The sequence below is a fragment of the Coturnix japonica genome, chromosome 5 (genome assembly GCF_054131305.1).
Source record: "Coturnix japonica strain WE chromosome 5, WE-NBRP24, whole genome shotgun sequence".
Lineage (NCBI taxonomy): Eukaryota > Metazoa > Chordata > Aves > Galliformes > Phasianidae > Coturnix > Coturnix japonica.
Window position 1 is genome coordinate 41,731,810 of NC_140667.1, and position 17,618 is coordinate 41,749,427.

Consider the following 17,618-nt stretch of genomic DNA (forward strand, 5'->3'; position numbering starts at 1 on the left):
TCCTCTTCTGCACTGGAAAATATTATAGCATTACCAGTAGCTTCACAACAGAGAACACAATGCTCGCAAGTCAGCTGCAGAAGGGTTTGCTCGTGTGCAGTGTTTAATTCCCACTGAGAAAAGGAGAGGGGATGCTCATCCCTTAGTACAGGCATCATCATTTTCCCTGCCAGTTCACCAGCCTTGAACTCCTCTATCAATAACAACAAAAACCAAAAACAAGCACGGCAGTTTCATCTGTCACATGATAAGCCACTTTAAAATCAGGTCCTGCCACCCTCCAGCTTCACCACAGTGCTTTCATACAATCACAACTGCGTTGGTTAAAAATGCACAATGAGCACAGGTGTTTCTTAACAGAAATGTGACAGTGACCAGACACAGGTCTGCTTTCTTTACAGAATGAACAACAGAGTATTATCCATTTTAGATAGGTATGGCTAAAAGGTGGAAAATACCAGAGAGGTATATAATCCCTCAGTTCCTATTCATCTCAATGCACTTATCTGTGGAGCTTACTGAAGTAAGAAACAGCTTCTGAGAACTGGTGACAGGACAATGCTAAAAGGCAGTGCATTAATCAGTCTCTCCAAATGTTCTTATTTACAGTACTTTCAGATAAATATATGTAACAGAAGGCATAGTTATTAGCAGCCACTTTTGCTCAATAAAATTATTTTCACTTAGATTTTCAAGTAGCTTTATGATCCATAAATTATATACAAAACCCAGAAGGAATACACAATGCTCCTTCAATTATTAATAACTAAATGCAATGTCATTCATGACTGTGCAGCATGCCAGCTGCATTTACTCTGTGATGGTTTCCCACTGCAGGGGTTGTCATTAGAGGATGCCAAATGCTTAAAAGAAGAAATCATCCATACTAAACTAGTTGAAAGGTGAATTTATAACCAACTCCTTAAGATCAGTCATTACAAGGAGGCATGCCATGCATTTTAAGTGACAGATTCTTCATTTTTAGGGTAAATTTACATTTAAAGATGTTCAAAATTATCATAAATTAGCATAAAATTAAAGTTACTTGATTTTATTAGGCAGCTAGTAGTCAGGGCAATGTAGCTCAATAAAAATCACATGCTCCTAGTTCCCCATATAAAACCACCAATAAAATCTTGCTCCAAGGGAAAAAAACACACAGGACAGAATGGGTAGGAATCCAAGTAGAATTCTTATGGATTAGGTTACCAACAAACAGGGCTTCTGACAGATGGGATTTAAATCAAGATGCACATTTTTGTGTTATTAGATCTACCTCTATTTGTTCCCAGAAACTACCAATAAAAGGAAGACAACAGTTCCATGGAGCAGAGCAACCACGTGCCAGAAGACCTCCCTGACTTGCCCCCTCTTTAGTCTAGTGTTTGCTTTTCCATAAAGGGGATCTAATTTGGTTTCAAAAGCTCTGCCCAAGAGACATACTCCAGATCCCAATCCCCTATAAAAACTGAAAAATGGAATGAAAAGGCCCAGGGATTACAGGAGCAATGTCCTGGGGGAAGGTACACTACTGTGTGGTTAGAATCCCACAGGAATGAGATAACAAAAGGGGATGATGGCAAAGAAAGACAGGAAAGGACAAAAAAAAAAAAAAAAGTCACTTTAAAATAAGTGGGAGGAGACAGGAAATAATGCATTTCAAAGGAAGAGAAGCTATGGTGGAACTGGTCAGGAAATGAACAGCATTCGCATCTCAGAAAAATCTTTATGTTTTTCACTTACATTTTGAAAGATTTCCAACCAGTTCTGCTTGGGGAAATAAAAAAGGAAGAGAAAGAAGGTCAAGGAGAGAAGTAGCAAAGGATATCTGCAGAGATGAAAATGAGTTAAACAGGCAGAGCGACTTAGGATATTCATCAGGGCAAAATTCACGTATCCTGAAATTAAATTCATCTGATAGGTAACAGGTCAACGCATAGGAAGAATCAGTTAAAACTGATATTAGTACATAAATAAGAGTTGAGTAAAATATTATCTAAATCATTAATAATCTGCGCATGCTTCTGAGACATTGTCAATCTCCATATGTGCTTTCATCCAGTCACGCACTCAGTAACACATCACTGTGGTGATCTACTAGGTTCAATGCAGATCTTCAGTAGACACAACTCCCCCAGGCTCCAGAGGACAAATTTTGGCCATTTGAATCTATTTTTGCTCAAAATTCTGGTTATAATTCTAACTTTGTCCCTGAAACAACAACAGTTCATCAAAACAGGCACTTGCTCTGATGTTTGGATTAGTATTCAATTATACAGGAGAAGAAAAAATATTTGAGAGTTGTGTGCTTAGTGTAATGGTGAGACACAATTTGAAGCAATACCTTATTATTTCCCCATTTTCTAGTTCAGCACTTCATTTCTACATTTCCAGAAGTGGACATGTTCTCAGATATGCCGCTGTAAGGAAAGGCCATGGGGCAGACTTGGGAGCTTTTCATCCTACAGACTCTTATTTGCTTGAGGGTTCTTTACCACAGTTATACACCTAAAAGTACCACGCACAGATTCTTTTAAGAATATTTCAGTTTGGCTGTGGCACAATTACACAACCCTCAAGGTCTACAGAGATAAGTTGGCCTTTTGAAAGCCTGATTCCATTCCCCTTGTAAATTGATATGAGTTACTAATTTCATCAGGAGTGAAATGGAGCCCACAGGAGCTGGATCTCAATTCAGTAATGAAACAATTGCTTTTGCACAGTGCCACTGCTTCTGCTTTTTAAAGGGGTCTTCCTTGGTCTCTGTTCTGTCTGCAACATGGCGAGAAGCTTGACTGAGAAATACTTACTGTATTCCACATCACAGACAGCTGTATTCCTTTGCTGAACAAAACAAACCTACGTACAGTTTAAATACCAGCTTAATCCCTCCGAACATTTTGGAGTGAGTTTTGAAAGCAGACAGTTAAAAGATATAAAGAAAGCAATGTAGTTTGGTACTGTAAATTGGGTGTATGCATTTTGACAGATTCCAGGTTTGCTAACAGTCTTTTACCATATAGGTAATGTGATTTCAGAGGAAAACTCAGGAGAGTCAGTTTTAGATACAGGTAGTTGAACTGTTATTTATAAACACTACATATCAGCAGATAGGACAATAAGCAAGCATATGGAAGACAAGTGATGCTCACTTGCTGTATGATGAGATTCTATCAGGGGTTACTGAGTTAAAACAAGAAGTCAGTTACACTACTGATGGAAGCTCTTCACAGAGACACTTCACAGAGTAATTGTATGCAAAGAACCATAACAAGCATGAATCATGAACTGCTGGCAGAAAGAGCACTTTGTCAATAGCCACAGAAAATCTGAAGTTCTTTTTGCAGGATAAATAACCATAAGATCCATCTTTGGTTCTTCAGTCATCCCAAGGACAATGCACCCTGCCTGCCGCAGGTGAAAAGGGGAAAGCAATCCAACAAGGATGATGTTGGGTTTGTTAAGCTGATCGTACCAGCAATACACAAGAACGTTAAGAATGTACAGTAAAGAATTTACAAATGGAAATATCTACCAGTTCCTTTAAGCAGAAGTAACTGTTTATAGACACAAGAGCATATAATCCTACAATGCTTTGGCTTCTGTGCTGCACAAGTGACATGTTTGGTTTATTTAATCACTCTTGAATGATTGATTTCAAGGTGTAATGCAGTAATTGCTCTACAAATTTGAAGTTAAAATAATGGTAAATAACAATGTTGACTCTTCAAATAAAATTAGGCACAACAACCATTCTTGTGAAACTCCAGTACTGATGAGCAGTAGAGGAAATGCAGTATTACTAGTTAAAAAAGAAACAAAATAGTTATTTTAAAACATAATGCCACTGAGGTACCTAAGGCCTGTTAATGCCGCTTTTGGGTATGTGCACTTTTGTTGGCTTTGCATTATATTTTATTTCAAAATGAAGGAAAAGCGGTAGCTCTGCCAGTGTGGATGCACTTCCATTCTCTAGGAAACTGCCTTAGAAACCTGAATGGCAAATTTAAGCATCCTTATTCATCCCAAATCCTAAAGGTTTTACCCGCTCCTTAATATTTCCCAGCAAAGTAGTGGTGAACTCTGTTTCCCTCTTTTCTACCTGCATCTCAGGTGAATTTGCTGGCTAATGATACGGGATAGGGTTTCCATTTGGCCACTGAACAGACTGCAAAGCCTTGTGGACCAAGGCTAGCAACAAACATGCAGCAACAACTCCAACAGTAAAAGGAAATTAGTTGGAGCTAAAAGCATCAGCTCTCCTCAGTTGTCTAATTCAGTGGGAAAAGCAGGATTAGGACAGAATACAGAACCAGCAGGTTCTGTATTAGTAAAGAAAGAATTCACAATCCAATCCTACTTTTGATGGCATCTGAATCTTACCAAAAAGTGAGGAAGCATGCCTACACAGTACAAGTACTGAAGGCTAAAGTGCCACAAAGCTTGGGTTCCCTGGGAGCCCATCCAAATGCTGTTAAAATGCCTCTGTAGCACAGTGTACATTCAGAGCAGAGGAAAACAAACAAACAAACAAGGCCTATTACACAAATATTGCCAGGGATATTCAGCAAAATATCTTTTGCAGACTAACCTGGACCAAACGTCAAGGTCTGTGCCACACAGCTGCTGAGGTTTTCTGTGGAGTGAAATACCACTAACTTCACCTCAGGGGATTTGCCCAGTGCAGGCAGGGAAGGCTTAGCAGGTCTACAGTGCTGTGGGAAGGACGTGCACAGACACAATCCATGCATGTGCTAAAGAAAAGCAAGGCAGTTTACAGACACCATGGAGAGAGGTTTCTGCTGAATGCACTGGCATTACAGTCCAAATAGCTCTCCCAAGCTCATGTTCTTCCAACATGGTGTAATTGGCACCACATTATGAATTCAGAACGTGATCACATCTGACAGAGCTTCTTGCACCTTGCCACAATGCATGCTGCAGATGTTTTGGGCATTTACATAGAGACTAGGCCCACTGAAGTGTCTGCAGAAGTCCTCCTAGAGAAACATCTAAAGGATATTTTCCAATTTTACATAGTAAGGACAAAAGCTCTCCTTTAAGGCACAGTCAACTCCTTGCTCATGTAAGCCACTACTGGCTTTGCTTGCTTTCACTGAATACCTTTATAAGTCAGTATTTTATTTTCTATGTATTCAGAGTACCAGTGCTTGTGCTTTGAGATTCACTTGGAGAACTGCATGGTGACATGGTCTGCCAAAAATACACATGATGGATCTCATGTAAGAGACACACTACACACTGCACAGCTTTGAAAGCGTTGTTTTCCCCTGCTGTCTTTGGGTGGGTCTTAGACTTGTCAGCCACAACATGGAAAATATGGATGATAAACAAGCTAAAAGTGGTGTGAATAAAGCAAATAAAAAGCTACTGTCAGAACAGACCCAATTATGCTCTGCTGTGGAGATTTAACACCAGTGGATGATTTTCAAAGTAAAAACAGTGTGGGATGCCTTTTCCATTCGTAGATTAGTTTGGAATGAAAGGCCTATTTGTGCAATTTAAGCCAACATAATGTTGCCCTCTTCATCTACTATTCTCCATTTATAGCATATAATATATCTAGCATATCAGAAATCAGTGATATTCTGATAGTGATAACTGATTTCAATGTCTGTTAGTTATGTCCTGTGGTTCTGGCCTCCCTTCTGAATAACAGATTCATCAAAACATTCTGCTTAATTACAACTGCAAATTTAACCTAAGATCAAACTTGTTACTCTGTTTTGACAGGAATGGCAGTCCGCACAGCACGGTAACATACTGTAAGTTATTTGCTTGGTAACAAATCCAGCTGCACAGACTTTTATCTTTCATTTTGCTGTGTTCTTCAGCATATGACACAAAACTGAAACCTAAGTGGAAGCAAAGGACAGAACTAAATTAGCAGAAACCTGATTTATGGCTATTCATTCAGAACATCAGAGGAACTTTTCTCCAGAAAATACACAATTGAGTAAAATCTTATTGGAAAGAAGGTGCCTGAACATATAGGCTGAAGGACACAATTTCTGCAGGCTAACTGGAAAATCAGAGTACACCACTTGCTACGGCTGCCCACCAGACCTGCTGCTGGTGAAAGCTGGAAGGGGACATTTCTGACATCTCCTGCCAGCCTGACCAGTGCAACTCCCTCCACACAGGGAAGGCAGCTCTGCATAAGCAGTGCTCCCACCCTTCAGAGCAACAGAGGAAGGCTGCGCAGACACTGTGATGAACTCCCTCTGCTGTACATGATAAGCAGAAGTTGTATGGATTTCCATGAGATGCCACAAAAGCTCAGCACAACAGGCTCCTTTTAGCTGTGCATATCTGAAGAGAGGAGCAACAACCAAGAAACAGGATGTTGTTTTTACAGTAACAGAAATATTCAGTTATCAGAGGTCTGGATGATGTTTTAAGAGGTACCATGCATCCCAACTGACCTTCCTAAAGAAATTCTGAATCTTAATATCCCCAGTAGGCACAAGACAAAACTGTCTTCTGAACTTGCTCTACTGCAGAGAATCCCTCAACTTATCCAAATCTCACACAGCCTCTTCCCTGCTCTCTCAATCCTCTCCTTATTTATTTCCAAGAATTAGAAGAGAAGACACTGAAGAAGCTCCTAAAGAAGAGCAGACATCATGCAGATCAGCAATATACTCCTAGCAAGCTATTTCTAATATTGCCTAAGGCTGGAAAAGAGAACAAAGAATTAGAAATATGTCTGCGTTAACAAATTACAAATGCTTTTCTCTGAGACAGAGCAAAAAGAATGTAAGCAAGGGAAGGGTAAAATCCCTTATCTCCCAAATCTAGATTAGCAGGTAGCTGGTGAAGGTCCTGTTCTATGTGCTGACCCCCTCTCGCTCCAAAGAGAAGAGCTCAAAAATGTATAACTTATCTATATGCAGCCCTACAGCACAGCAATTTGGAGACGTCTACATAGAAGAGTTTTTGAGTGGCCATGGATGGAAAAACAGATCTGTCTCCTCCTTAAGTTAGACCCGATTACAGAACAGAAAGTCTCCTCTTCTTAAGGAAGGGCCCTAAGCTGGAAGTACAGATAAGCTCCATATTCAGAGAATATTCAGACCACTGCATCTTCTGTTTAGCTTGGTCACTTCCTAAGTACATGGATATATACAACATACAATCCAGCAGTCCCACAGCTCTGCAGTCCCCACTGCAGAATACAAGTCCCAGCCAAAGCCAGAAGCAAAGCCCTGAAGATGGTTGCCCTCCCCTGCTAGCAAGACCAGACTGCAGGAAAGTGAGATGGAGAGAAACTGCAGACCTCTGGGGGATGACCTCCAGGGCTGTATCTCTGCAGCATAGCAAATATGAAAAACAGTTGAAGCAGCTGCCCATCAAAGTCTCCCCTTCTCTGCATTTTTAGTCATCAAGATCACATGAATATTGGAGGTTTTCTCTGTCTCCATTTTTTGGATGTAAAAACTGCCCCCAAAGAGCAAGACAATAATTATGTAAAGAGATTAAAAATAAAGTGCAAATGGAAAAAAATCCCAAGTAAATAATGATGGCACAAGTAGCTATCAAGCTCCTTCATTTCACCACCTTGCAATCACTTACCAAGATCAGTGTGCAACTGGAACAGCCCAGCAAAGCAGCACCAGCACTGAATATGAAATCCCACCCAGAACATCCAATTGCCTGAGCTGGAACGGCTTTGACCAATAATGTGAGGTTTTTTTTTTGCACTGGCAGCACACTTGACTGAATTATCCTCTGTTGTGACTGACTGAAAACACAGCTACACCTGAGGCAAATTGTTCGTGCAACAATAAACCATCCCTACTTTAAGTAAAGCAAAGCGCTGAACCACAGTTCTTATTGCCATCACTAGATGTCCCTTAGTGCCCTGCTTTCTGGGAAAAAAAGTCGAGGATCTTCAAACAACGTTTTACCCTTGAATGTCTCAGTATAACCTTGAAAAAGAATCTGTAATGAAAGAAACCATCTCACAAAGACCTACATTAATAACGAAATGACAGCTATAGGTATTTAATCCCAGAAAAAAATAATCATCAGGAAACTGTCTTTAAAGGAGAATGGGGGCAGGAAAACACATCCACACTAAGAAAAAGAGGTCACCCGGGGAGCTTCTCACAGAAAGCTGCCTTCAACTTGCTAGTGAAAACAAAACGAGGTTCTTTATAAGCCTGTATGAAATAAGACAGAAATACCATGACTATCTTGCAAAGAATGACAGCCCATGTGTTCTGGATGGCAGAGGGTTTCTTTCATTTAAAATCTCCTAAGCATTAGCAAGCAGTAAATTTTCCCATGCTCCAAGCTTATGAAAATATTACAATTTCTGCAAAAATAATAATTTATTCCATAAAGATCTCACAATGAGCCAATCTTACCTTACTGCAACAGCCATGCTTCCTATAGGGCTGATTGGCAATGGCCTGGCTCCAGGAAATATTCCTCTACTCAGAACTCGAGCTCCATTCTGTATCACCCCTGGAGGAACTGAAAAACAAAAAGAGTATATTTTTTCTTTTAAAGAAAACATCAGCAAAGTGTGTGAGCAAAACATGAAGTTAAGCTTTTCAATGACTTGAGAAAACATCGGAGAGGCCTGTGTAGTGCACTGCTTACCTTCCAGCATCTCATCTCAACTCTTGTGAATGCCATCCGACTTTCAATGCTATTTTCATAGCAAATATTTTGACAGCAACTAGTGATAAAGTGGCTTACGGAAGCCACTGCCTGACCTAGTTGCTGCAGATCATTCCTTGTACAATCAAATCACTGGTTTTATAATCACTGTTCTTCTGGGAATGTATGTGCTGAAGAGTCAGAAACAGCTCTGAGCACAGATGTAACATCCATTTACCATAAGAAACAATGACCCTTTACAGACAAACAGAAGGTAAACAGCCAGTAGCAAGGTGCCTGCAGCATGCAGCCTGCTCTCAGGCCTGAGTGGGCGGCACAGACGCTGCCCACTGGGGATAGAAGGTTTCACTGGGGACTTCACACTGGACTGGGCATCAAGCACTGCAGCTCTGGCCAGTAAGAATTTAACCAACATCTGAGTACTTCATTTCTACAGAGCTGCTTTTCTGTGTCCTCACAATTTTGTTCTTCCTCCTTGGGCTGCAGGACTCCTGAACACACCAGCACTTTCCAGGGACTTAACTGCACAACTGTTAAGCCCCTGCAGACTGAACAGAAACTGCTAATAGCCTTCACTGAAACACGCTTCTTTAATGTCCACAGTCAGTTTGTTTTTTAAATACTTACTAAAAGTCAGCAGCATTTGTACCATACCTTCCCCTAATGGAGAATGTCTGAAAGGACAATGATTACCATTACTGTGTATGTGTTATCGCAAACACATAGATGCTATTAAAAAAAAACATATTAAATAAATATAAACAGCTACGGAATTTTACTTTCAAAGGTTGCACTTAAGTTACAGAGCGACCAAAAAACTCATTCAGCCTTAGAATCAAAGTACACACTTCACGTGTCCAACTTCAAATGCTCATACTCAAAAATGTTAGTATGCTCTGAGGCAGAGAAACACATCCAGGCCTAGAAACACATTATTTTTAAGCTGCTGAGGTATCTATCAACACCAAGCCAGATCCATGGGCCCCTTCCTGCCATCCTGATGCTCACCTTGCTTCATTACAGACCACAAAGATTAGTCCTGGGAAAATAATCTTCTTTTCTCCTGCTGGTGAGAGCACATCACCCCTTAATCAAATCCTGCCACTGTGTGATACCCCCGTTGCTTCTGAGAACCTCTGAAGAATAGGTCATTTATATTTAGGTGCTTAAGTACAGACTCAAATGGCCAAAATTACAGAACCTACTTTGTAACAACCAGGGTCAGCTTTCAATGACCAAAATAATTTTAAAATTGCTTTTTGCTATTTATACTTCACTACTTTGTGCACATTTTCTTCCAGCACTAGATTATGAGCGATCGATCGTGTACACTTTGCTCAAGGCTTTCAGTGTTGCTGTGTTTGGGTTTGTAGATAATACAGAGGAATGTTCTCCTGCTAATAACTCTGCAGCCTGAGTTTTTTGTTTTATTTGTTTCAATGGCATAACCTTAAGAAGGCCAAAACAACAACACTATAAAAGTGAAGTGTTCTGCTCAAGGATATGGCTAGCAGAAAACAGACAGAGAATGGGCAGATTTAAGGTAACATATAAACTTGCTGAATATCTAAAAGTCAACAAAAAGACGTAATTTCCAATAGGCATTGTTTCCCAGCAGGCTTACAAGAGGGACAGATTTCATTCTGCACTACATAGTACAGTTTCTGTGCATTTACAAAGTCCCCTTAAAAGAAATGAACCAAGAAATTTGACCTAGAGAGATATGGTAATTTCATCTTCACTCAGACACAAACCATAGAGTTTTATACTGAAACAAACCATTTAGGCATGCACACACACACTCACTTGTCAGTTAGCTATGTGTGCTGACTAAATAAATATACATACACAACTTCAAAGCAAACACATTGACAATCCTACGGCAGGAAAAGGAGCAACAGACTCCTTGATGTCCAAACTCTTCTTTCCACAGTGACTTAATTATCCCGGCCTGTTGGCAAAGTTAGCTGGTATTTATCATCCCTTCTTCTCTTCTTTCTCCCTGTTTCTGCCATACTGACACCTCCACTACTTTCAGAAATCCTGTTCACTCTTACCCATCACTTCTCCAAAACCATTGGGTCACGTCTTTTCTTCTCGGCTTTCTCAGAGTTTCAATTTTCTGCCCTCTTATGTATATAAAGTACTCCATGTTTTGTAGCTTGGAGTTTGTATTTATTAATATCCACACTCACACCATTCCTCCATCCATAAGTCACGCTGTGCTACTTGGAAATAACCTCTTCAAAAGTTGCACATTTAAAAAGATTCCAGTCTAAACACACATATTCTACCTCTTCCCTCCAGTAATTAACAAATGCCAAGGAGAAGAAAAAAAGGAAAAATAAAAAGAAGTTTGCCGTTCTTTGGAACTATCCCCAAAAAGACCCCTTGACACACTGGTACCTATTCCTATATATGAAATTCACCTCAGTTACTCCTGGTCTTTTCAGAGTTCTACCCAAAAACTTCCATAGTACTGCTAGTGCCAAAAGAAGCCTTAATTTTTTCTTAAATACACCACAGCTTTGAATATTCAAATTAACACTTAAAATTCAGTAATTATTTCAGCCTGCAATAGCAGTGATACTGGTCCTCATTTCTCTGTTTCCCCAGACCCCCTGAATTACAATGCAGCAGTACGGCTCTATCACTAGTTAAACTATGTAGACAAACAGAAAGCTGCGTACAAGGGATCAGCCACAGGAGGAACCTACACAGTGCAGTGTATCTTTCCTGTAAACATCTGGAACCAGAAAAAAACATAACTTATAGGTAAAGGAGTTTCCACGGCATCCTTAACATGCAATAGAAGAGCAGCAGTGATCAAAACAAAGCAGCAGAAGAAGTTATTCATTTCTAGGTTATCCACACAGCCAGCGTGGCACTGTGTGACTGCTACCCATTGCTCACACATCTCTACTTAAAGAAGGCGTTTCAAGCAGCATCAACAGCCATCCCTCCAAAGATGACAGTAATTTATTTTAAATTGTTGATACCTACAAACATTCCATAAATACATTGTCCCTGCTACCCAGATACTATCCCTGCATTCGCACAGGTTGTACGAAGATGGTTACTGAATATACAAGGAATTATTTTCACACGTTGGCACTTTTGAAAGCTTGTGGATTATTTACTGGAAAATACGTAGAGCTTTCAGTCCAAAGATACATTTGTGCCTTCCTAGCTTTAATTAAGTTTTGAAACCTTACTTTGAGGTTAGTTATTTATATTTTGGATTGAAAATTCAAAGCGTGGGGGTAGAATAATTTAAATCGTATCAAATATCAGTGCTGGTGTGTACTAACATCTTACAGTCCAGAGTTCTCTTTTGCAACGCTTCTTTAACCAAAGGCACGGGCAGGTTACACGGATCCACATTCCTAGGCAGAAGTGTGAAATGTAATTTACACCTTTTCTGTGTGAGCGCCTAGAGATGGTGATGCCTGAGAAATACAACTCAAAAACACAGTGCAAAAAGATCAGTGCACCTCTGTGATAAAACGTTTCTTCTTTCATAAAATGTTCTTAGTGAAACTTGAAGGGTCTGAAAGAATAAAATCATTGTTCACCTTTCAGCTTCCATCACTGCTTTGTTCTGAAGGAGGCAACGGATCTCATTTCACTCTCAGAAAACTTAAAACCCAAGAAATATTTCAATTACGGTAAACAGAGATAAACAATACAGAGAATTTGCCTCTAATCTGCTGTGTTCAGGAGGCAAAGGATTTGTGATCTTACTCTGCTCTGCTGAAATTCCACAACAGGAACAGAATTTGGTGGAATTTCACGTCTCTGGTGGTTGACTGTGAAGATACATATAACATCATAGATCAGAGCTACATCTCTGAAATTCTCCAAGGGGGAAATAATCTTCCTGTCTTTTATACTCTACAGCAAACTTTTACATTAACAAGTTTAACAGACAATAAAGTAAGTGCCATGTGGTAGAACATACTGTAATCAGAATCCATCACAATGTTAGATAACGTTAAAAAAATCCAGCAGAAGCATACAAAAATCCAGTGCTGCTCTGCAGACTGTACCCAGCAGCCAAAGGTGGAAAATAACATGGTGGCTGTATGACCACCCCACAGCTGGTGCAGGACTGTTCCAACTCAGAGCGTATCCTTAAGTACAATGCCTCAAATTGTGGGACTTCTTTCAACACAACCCTTGGCAGATGACACTTTACAAAGCACGAAGGTGGTATCCTGATGGGACAGACTGGTTTCTCTGCCTCTCCTGTCATCGTGTGGCACACACATTTATGTCAGCCTCTGTTCCCTGAGACATCTCATGTAGCACGGAAGAAATTACTATAGGCAAGAGATACCAAATTTCTGCTAATATCTGTCAGCTTTAGCTTCTTTCTGCCAATTCCTCTTCCAGGACAGCATTTAGCAGAATACTTTATCTCAGGCTACAAGCACTGAAAACAGGAAATTGCTGATGATGTGTAATTGATGGGACATCAGAAATTGCCAGAAGCAAATACTATCTGCAAAATTCATAACTTTATTCACTTCAACTCTCTTATTCCAGGCATAAATTTGATACCGTCTCCCTTACAAGTTCTATTTTACTATTTAAGAGAATGCTTTTCAGAACTCACAGATTCCACAATCTGCAGCCCTAACAAACTGCACATTGAGGATGCATCCAACCCTATAACAAACGAAACTTACTGCTAAATCAAAATGCAAGGAGCAGGGAGAAACTATATATCAGAACAGTAAGTTCTCTCTCCAATTTCATTTCTTCACTTTAGTGACATAATGCTGAAAAACCAGAAGTTAAGAAACAAAATCTGCATTAACAGAAGTTGAGGATGCCATTCCCCTCAAATTGAATGGAATGGAAAGTTTCAACCCAATGAAAATGTTTTTCCAATTTTTGCTTTGTTACAGAATTGTCAGCAGAAATAGCTCTATGAAATACTTCACTGTTTATGATTTATCATTTTTCTGATACAAAAGGTAAGGCTGGAAGCTGCCTCATCAGCTACAACAAGTAATTTGTCCACAAGCCTACAAACAGAACAATAGCAGTTAGCAAATTTCACATGCAATAAAAGCACTGAGAAGACAGCACGTTCTATTTGATCCTATTCGCAGGATTTCGTTTGTTCTTAAGACAATTTTATATCCTTTTTTCCTTCATTTCTGTAAATATATGTATTCCACATATTCAGTCCACTTGCATTCGCTTATAAACTGAGTTTCATTGAGATACATTTTTATTACTATAGAAGCAGACCTTTTTCAAGTATTTCTTCTTATCCCGCCGAATTTAAGATGTACTGAATGTATTTAAGCTGGGTTACAGATACTTTGAGAGAAGAAAGGTTTCCAAAACAGGGAGGTGTTGATCTCACCCTTGAAAAACGTTTTTGAACCGTTTAAAAGGTGCCTAGCAAAACTCCGTTCTCCTACCTTCCCAAAAATCCTTAGCAGAGCATTTCAGCCTCCAATAGGGAACCAACTATAAAAACATTGCCATGAATTATCCTGAAGGCTGTCACTTTCCAGCTAATCTAGATGAATAGAAACAAACAGGATGATAAATATTGGGTGCTGAGGGCGCTCTCTTGGATTTTCCTGCTTTCCTCCCAACCCCTATCTGCAAGCAGCTTACAGCTGTGTGTAGTATTAAATTGCAGCTTGGTCAACATGCTTGCGTTGGTATGCAATTCCCACATCATACAGCAACATGCAAAGGACTACTCCTGAATTCAAAGCTATGTCTGTGATAGCTGAGTCAGGAGCTACTCACATTAAGTTTAATACTTTGACCTGCTGTGTTTCACCAGCACTACTATCAACAGCAGGTTATGCACAACTACTTTTTCTTGCAAACTGAGCAAACTGTTTCAAGTTCACAACAATCCCCCCGATCAAAAAAGTACTGCTACTTAAAATGCTAACATTGACTTGAATCTCTGGTATCCAAAAAGCACTGCAGAACCACTGAACGCTATGTCCAGACTCTGCATGGCAAAACACAGTTTGGCAGAACTAAACAGCATGCCAGGATGATACAGCTCTGGAGCTGAGGACAACATGTCGCTGTAAGTGCCAGCTGGTAGCACTCACATCCAAGACACTGCTAAGAAGTGAAGTACTGAACATCCCAACAGTCATACAAAATAACGCCAGGGCTTCACTCATTGAGTAGCTGCAGCTTCCAGACAGAGCTTCATCACTTGTTTGCAGCTTTGCCCTTGGCCTCTCTGAGAGTCGGATTCCCATCAGAGCACAAAGGCCCAGCCACTGGGCACAACTTGCCCACAAGGAACCAGCCAAAACTGAGTCCTCTCCAGGTAAAAATACATGGAGGTATATGCAAGCTGCGTATCCTGGCATGAATATTCACGTTCCACTACTAATGAAATCCAAAGTATTCATAACCTGTGATAGCTGCTACTAAAGGAGGCAGGTGTTCCTGTTTTTTGTTGTTTTTTTTTAAATTATTATTATTTTTTTATTTTATCTTTTTAAAGCGTAATCAAATAATACAAAACTTGATGAAATGCAAGGACTTTTATAAACTGAAATAAACAATAATCATTAAAAACATGTTCCTACCTGCCCCCTCTTGGCGTATCACACTAACCTGCCAACCTGGACAGGTTAGAAAGCCAACATTACTTTGTCAACAACCCAGTATAACTGCAATGCAAACAATCACTTTCATAAGTCTATAAAGCAAAACTTCCACAAACCAACACAAAAATCCAAATAGCAGCGTTTTACTCTCTTATTTTGCAATTTTTTTAGCATGAAAATGAAAGCATGGTGTGATTGAAGCAGATGCTGAGCAAATGCTTGTACAGCTCACACACCATTTCATGATTTCGTATAAAAACAAACGCTGATTTTAAAATTCCTGTCTGGCTGTCAGCAGTCTCTGAGATGTTCATAAAGAATTTTAAATGGCCACTTAAAACCTGAAGTTAATTAATCAGTCTGTTACAGGGAAGGGCTAGTATACCCTGGATTTTCTAATGCCACCATGATGGGATTCCTTTCTGACAGATCACATTAAAAGAATACATTCTAATATGACTTTGAGTGATGGCTGCATCTAACTTTATCCCCAATACACTTTTAGCACCCACACCATCCAGAGAAGGAGATACCTTCAAAGTAAAAAGCCAACACGCACAATCATCCATATAGGCACAAGTTCAGACTGTGCCACGGAGACATCCACAGTTCACAAAGACGTTTTACATGTTTTCAGGACAGATGAACACCTTAATGGACTGGGGTTTTAAACTTTTGGACTTGCCAAGTTGTTACACTCTGAAATTACACTCAGGCTCTGCCTCCATCTGACTATCTTTGCTGCTGAAGGAAGTGGCACTCTGGTAGTCAGACTCTCATACCCAAAGACTGTTTTCAGTCAGTTCTGAACCCTTGTGGTCAAACTGTAAGCAATGTCCCTCCCTCTTCAAATCCCTTGCAGGCAAGCTAGTCTTCAAAGCAGGGGCTAGTCTTCAAATTCTGCAGCCCTGATGAATCGAGCACATGCCTGATAGTACAGTCTGATACAACAAACAGAAACCCAAATCTTCAAGACACCAACCATTATCTCCACAATTACCACACTGATAGTTCACAGGTTAATTTACAGAGTATTGTAGTCACTAGCTGAGCAGAGAATGAATTGTGACCTTCCAAATGATGCTCAGGATCGCTATGAAATCTTTATAGCCTACTTGCCTTTTATTTGAAGATTATTTTTAAATGTGATATTTTCATGTAATTGTTTCTTCATGCATGCTAGTAATTAATTTAAGTTGCCTAAGATGTTCCTAACATGGTAAGTAAGGTAAACCTCACTGCAGTTCATAGGGTGGGCTGATTTACCGTCTCAAGGATGTGTTCGCACACAAATATTTTGCTGCAATTTGAAAGACCTCTGAGGTTATGATCAATGCTCCTAATCTTTTTTTCTGACTTCAGCCAATTTCATCTGATATTTGGAAGGATTCCTGAGCATCTGAGTAGATCCCCATGTCTTTACACCTGCCTTTAAGCCACAGAAGAAGTCCTTGATACTTCATGACATCAGGGAGGCAGAAATAGGAATGAAGGAGCCACTTTCCTGCTTTCACCTCTGTCTCACTTTTGACATTGCGACACTGACACAACAGCCCACTGGGGAGTTGACTGGGAGGTGAGATATGCCAAGTTACAAAAGGTTACACTTTTCTTCCTCAGAATGACCTCCACAAACCTCCAAATGTGTTTTCTCCATCCTTTTCTGGGCACAGCGTTGTATTTCTTCCTCTGTCCCTCACACATTCACTCTTTCACTCCTTTTTATCCTGTTTTATATGCCAAATTCTGTTACCCATTTTTTGCCCACAGCTCTGACTTACTTAAATTTCTTATCGTCAAAAGATCGCTCATTTCATTCCCTGTTAACCTCACCAGTACCCTCCTCTCCTTGGTAAAATCTTTCCTTTTTCCTACTCACACAAGGGGCTGGAATTGATTGCCCTTTGACAGCCCACAGCTCCTGAAAGCTTTGAGGGAGAGGAGGGCAAGGACCACCCTCTCTGGCACGGACAGGCTCTTGGTACATCACAGTGTCTCTCCACAGGAGCCTCTCAACAGATATTTCTCTGGCAGGGTCACAAAGCAGGCTGACAATAGCTTTCCTCGGTTGTGCAGGAGATGCTTTGATGGTAATTGACTCTTCCCCAGGCAGAATATCAGAGTGCGAACCAAGGCTTCCCCCGGAATGTGGATTTGGTTGCATGAGCTAGAACAATAGTGAGGCTAGACAGGCTTTATAATGGCTTCTATTTTAACTTCTGCCTTCATTCTTTAGAGCTGGCTGTCACTTGGCATTACTACCGTGCTTGCTGACCAGAGATACGTTTGTTTTCTTATATTCCCTGCTTTTGTGAAGTGATATTCTCCATGGATTCCTCTAATACCTCTACTGAA

At 40.1% G+C, this 17,618-nt stretch overlaps 1 protein-coding gene across 26 annotated transcripts in view; it reads right to left on the reverse strand.

The window, feature by feature from the left end:
- The window catches only part of FOXN3 (forkhead box N3), a 182,734-nt gene that overhangs the window by 8,097 nt on the left and 157,019 nt on the right, over positions 1–17,618 (reverse strand). For 14 of the 26 annotated variants that reach the window (XM_085549342.1, XM_085549334.1, XM_085549335.1 and 11 more), the window contains 2 exons: positions 8,394–8,502; positions 1,744–1,767 (listed from right to left, as the gene is read on the reverse strand). The exons of 2 other annotated variants lie outside the window; for them this stretch is intronic. In XM_085549342.1, the coding sequence (XP_085405468.1) occupies positions 1,744–1,767; positions 8,394–8,502 (133 nt within the window). The remainder of the gene's footprint in view (positions 1–1,743; positions 1,768–8,393; positions 8,503–17,618) is intronic. 10 more of the 26 variants (XR_014946755.1, XR_014946756.1, XR_014946757.1 and 7 more) reach the window with 1 other exon arrangement.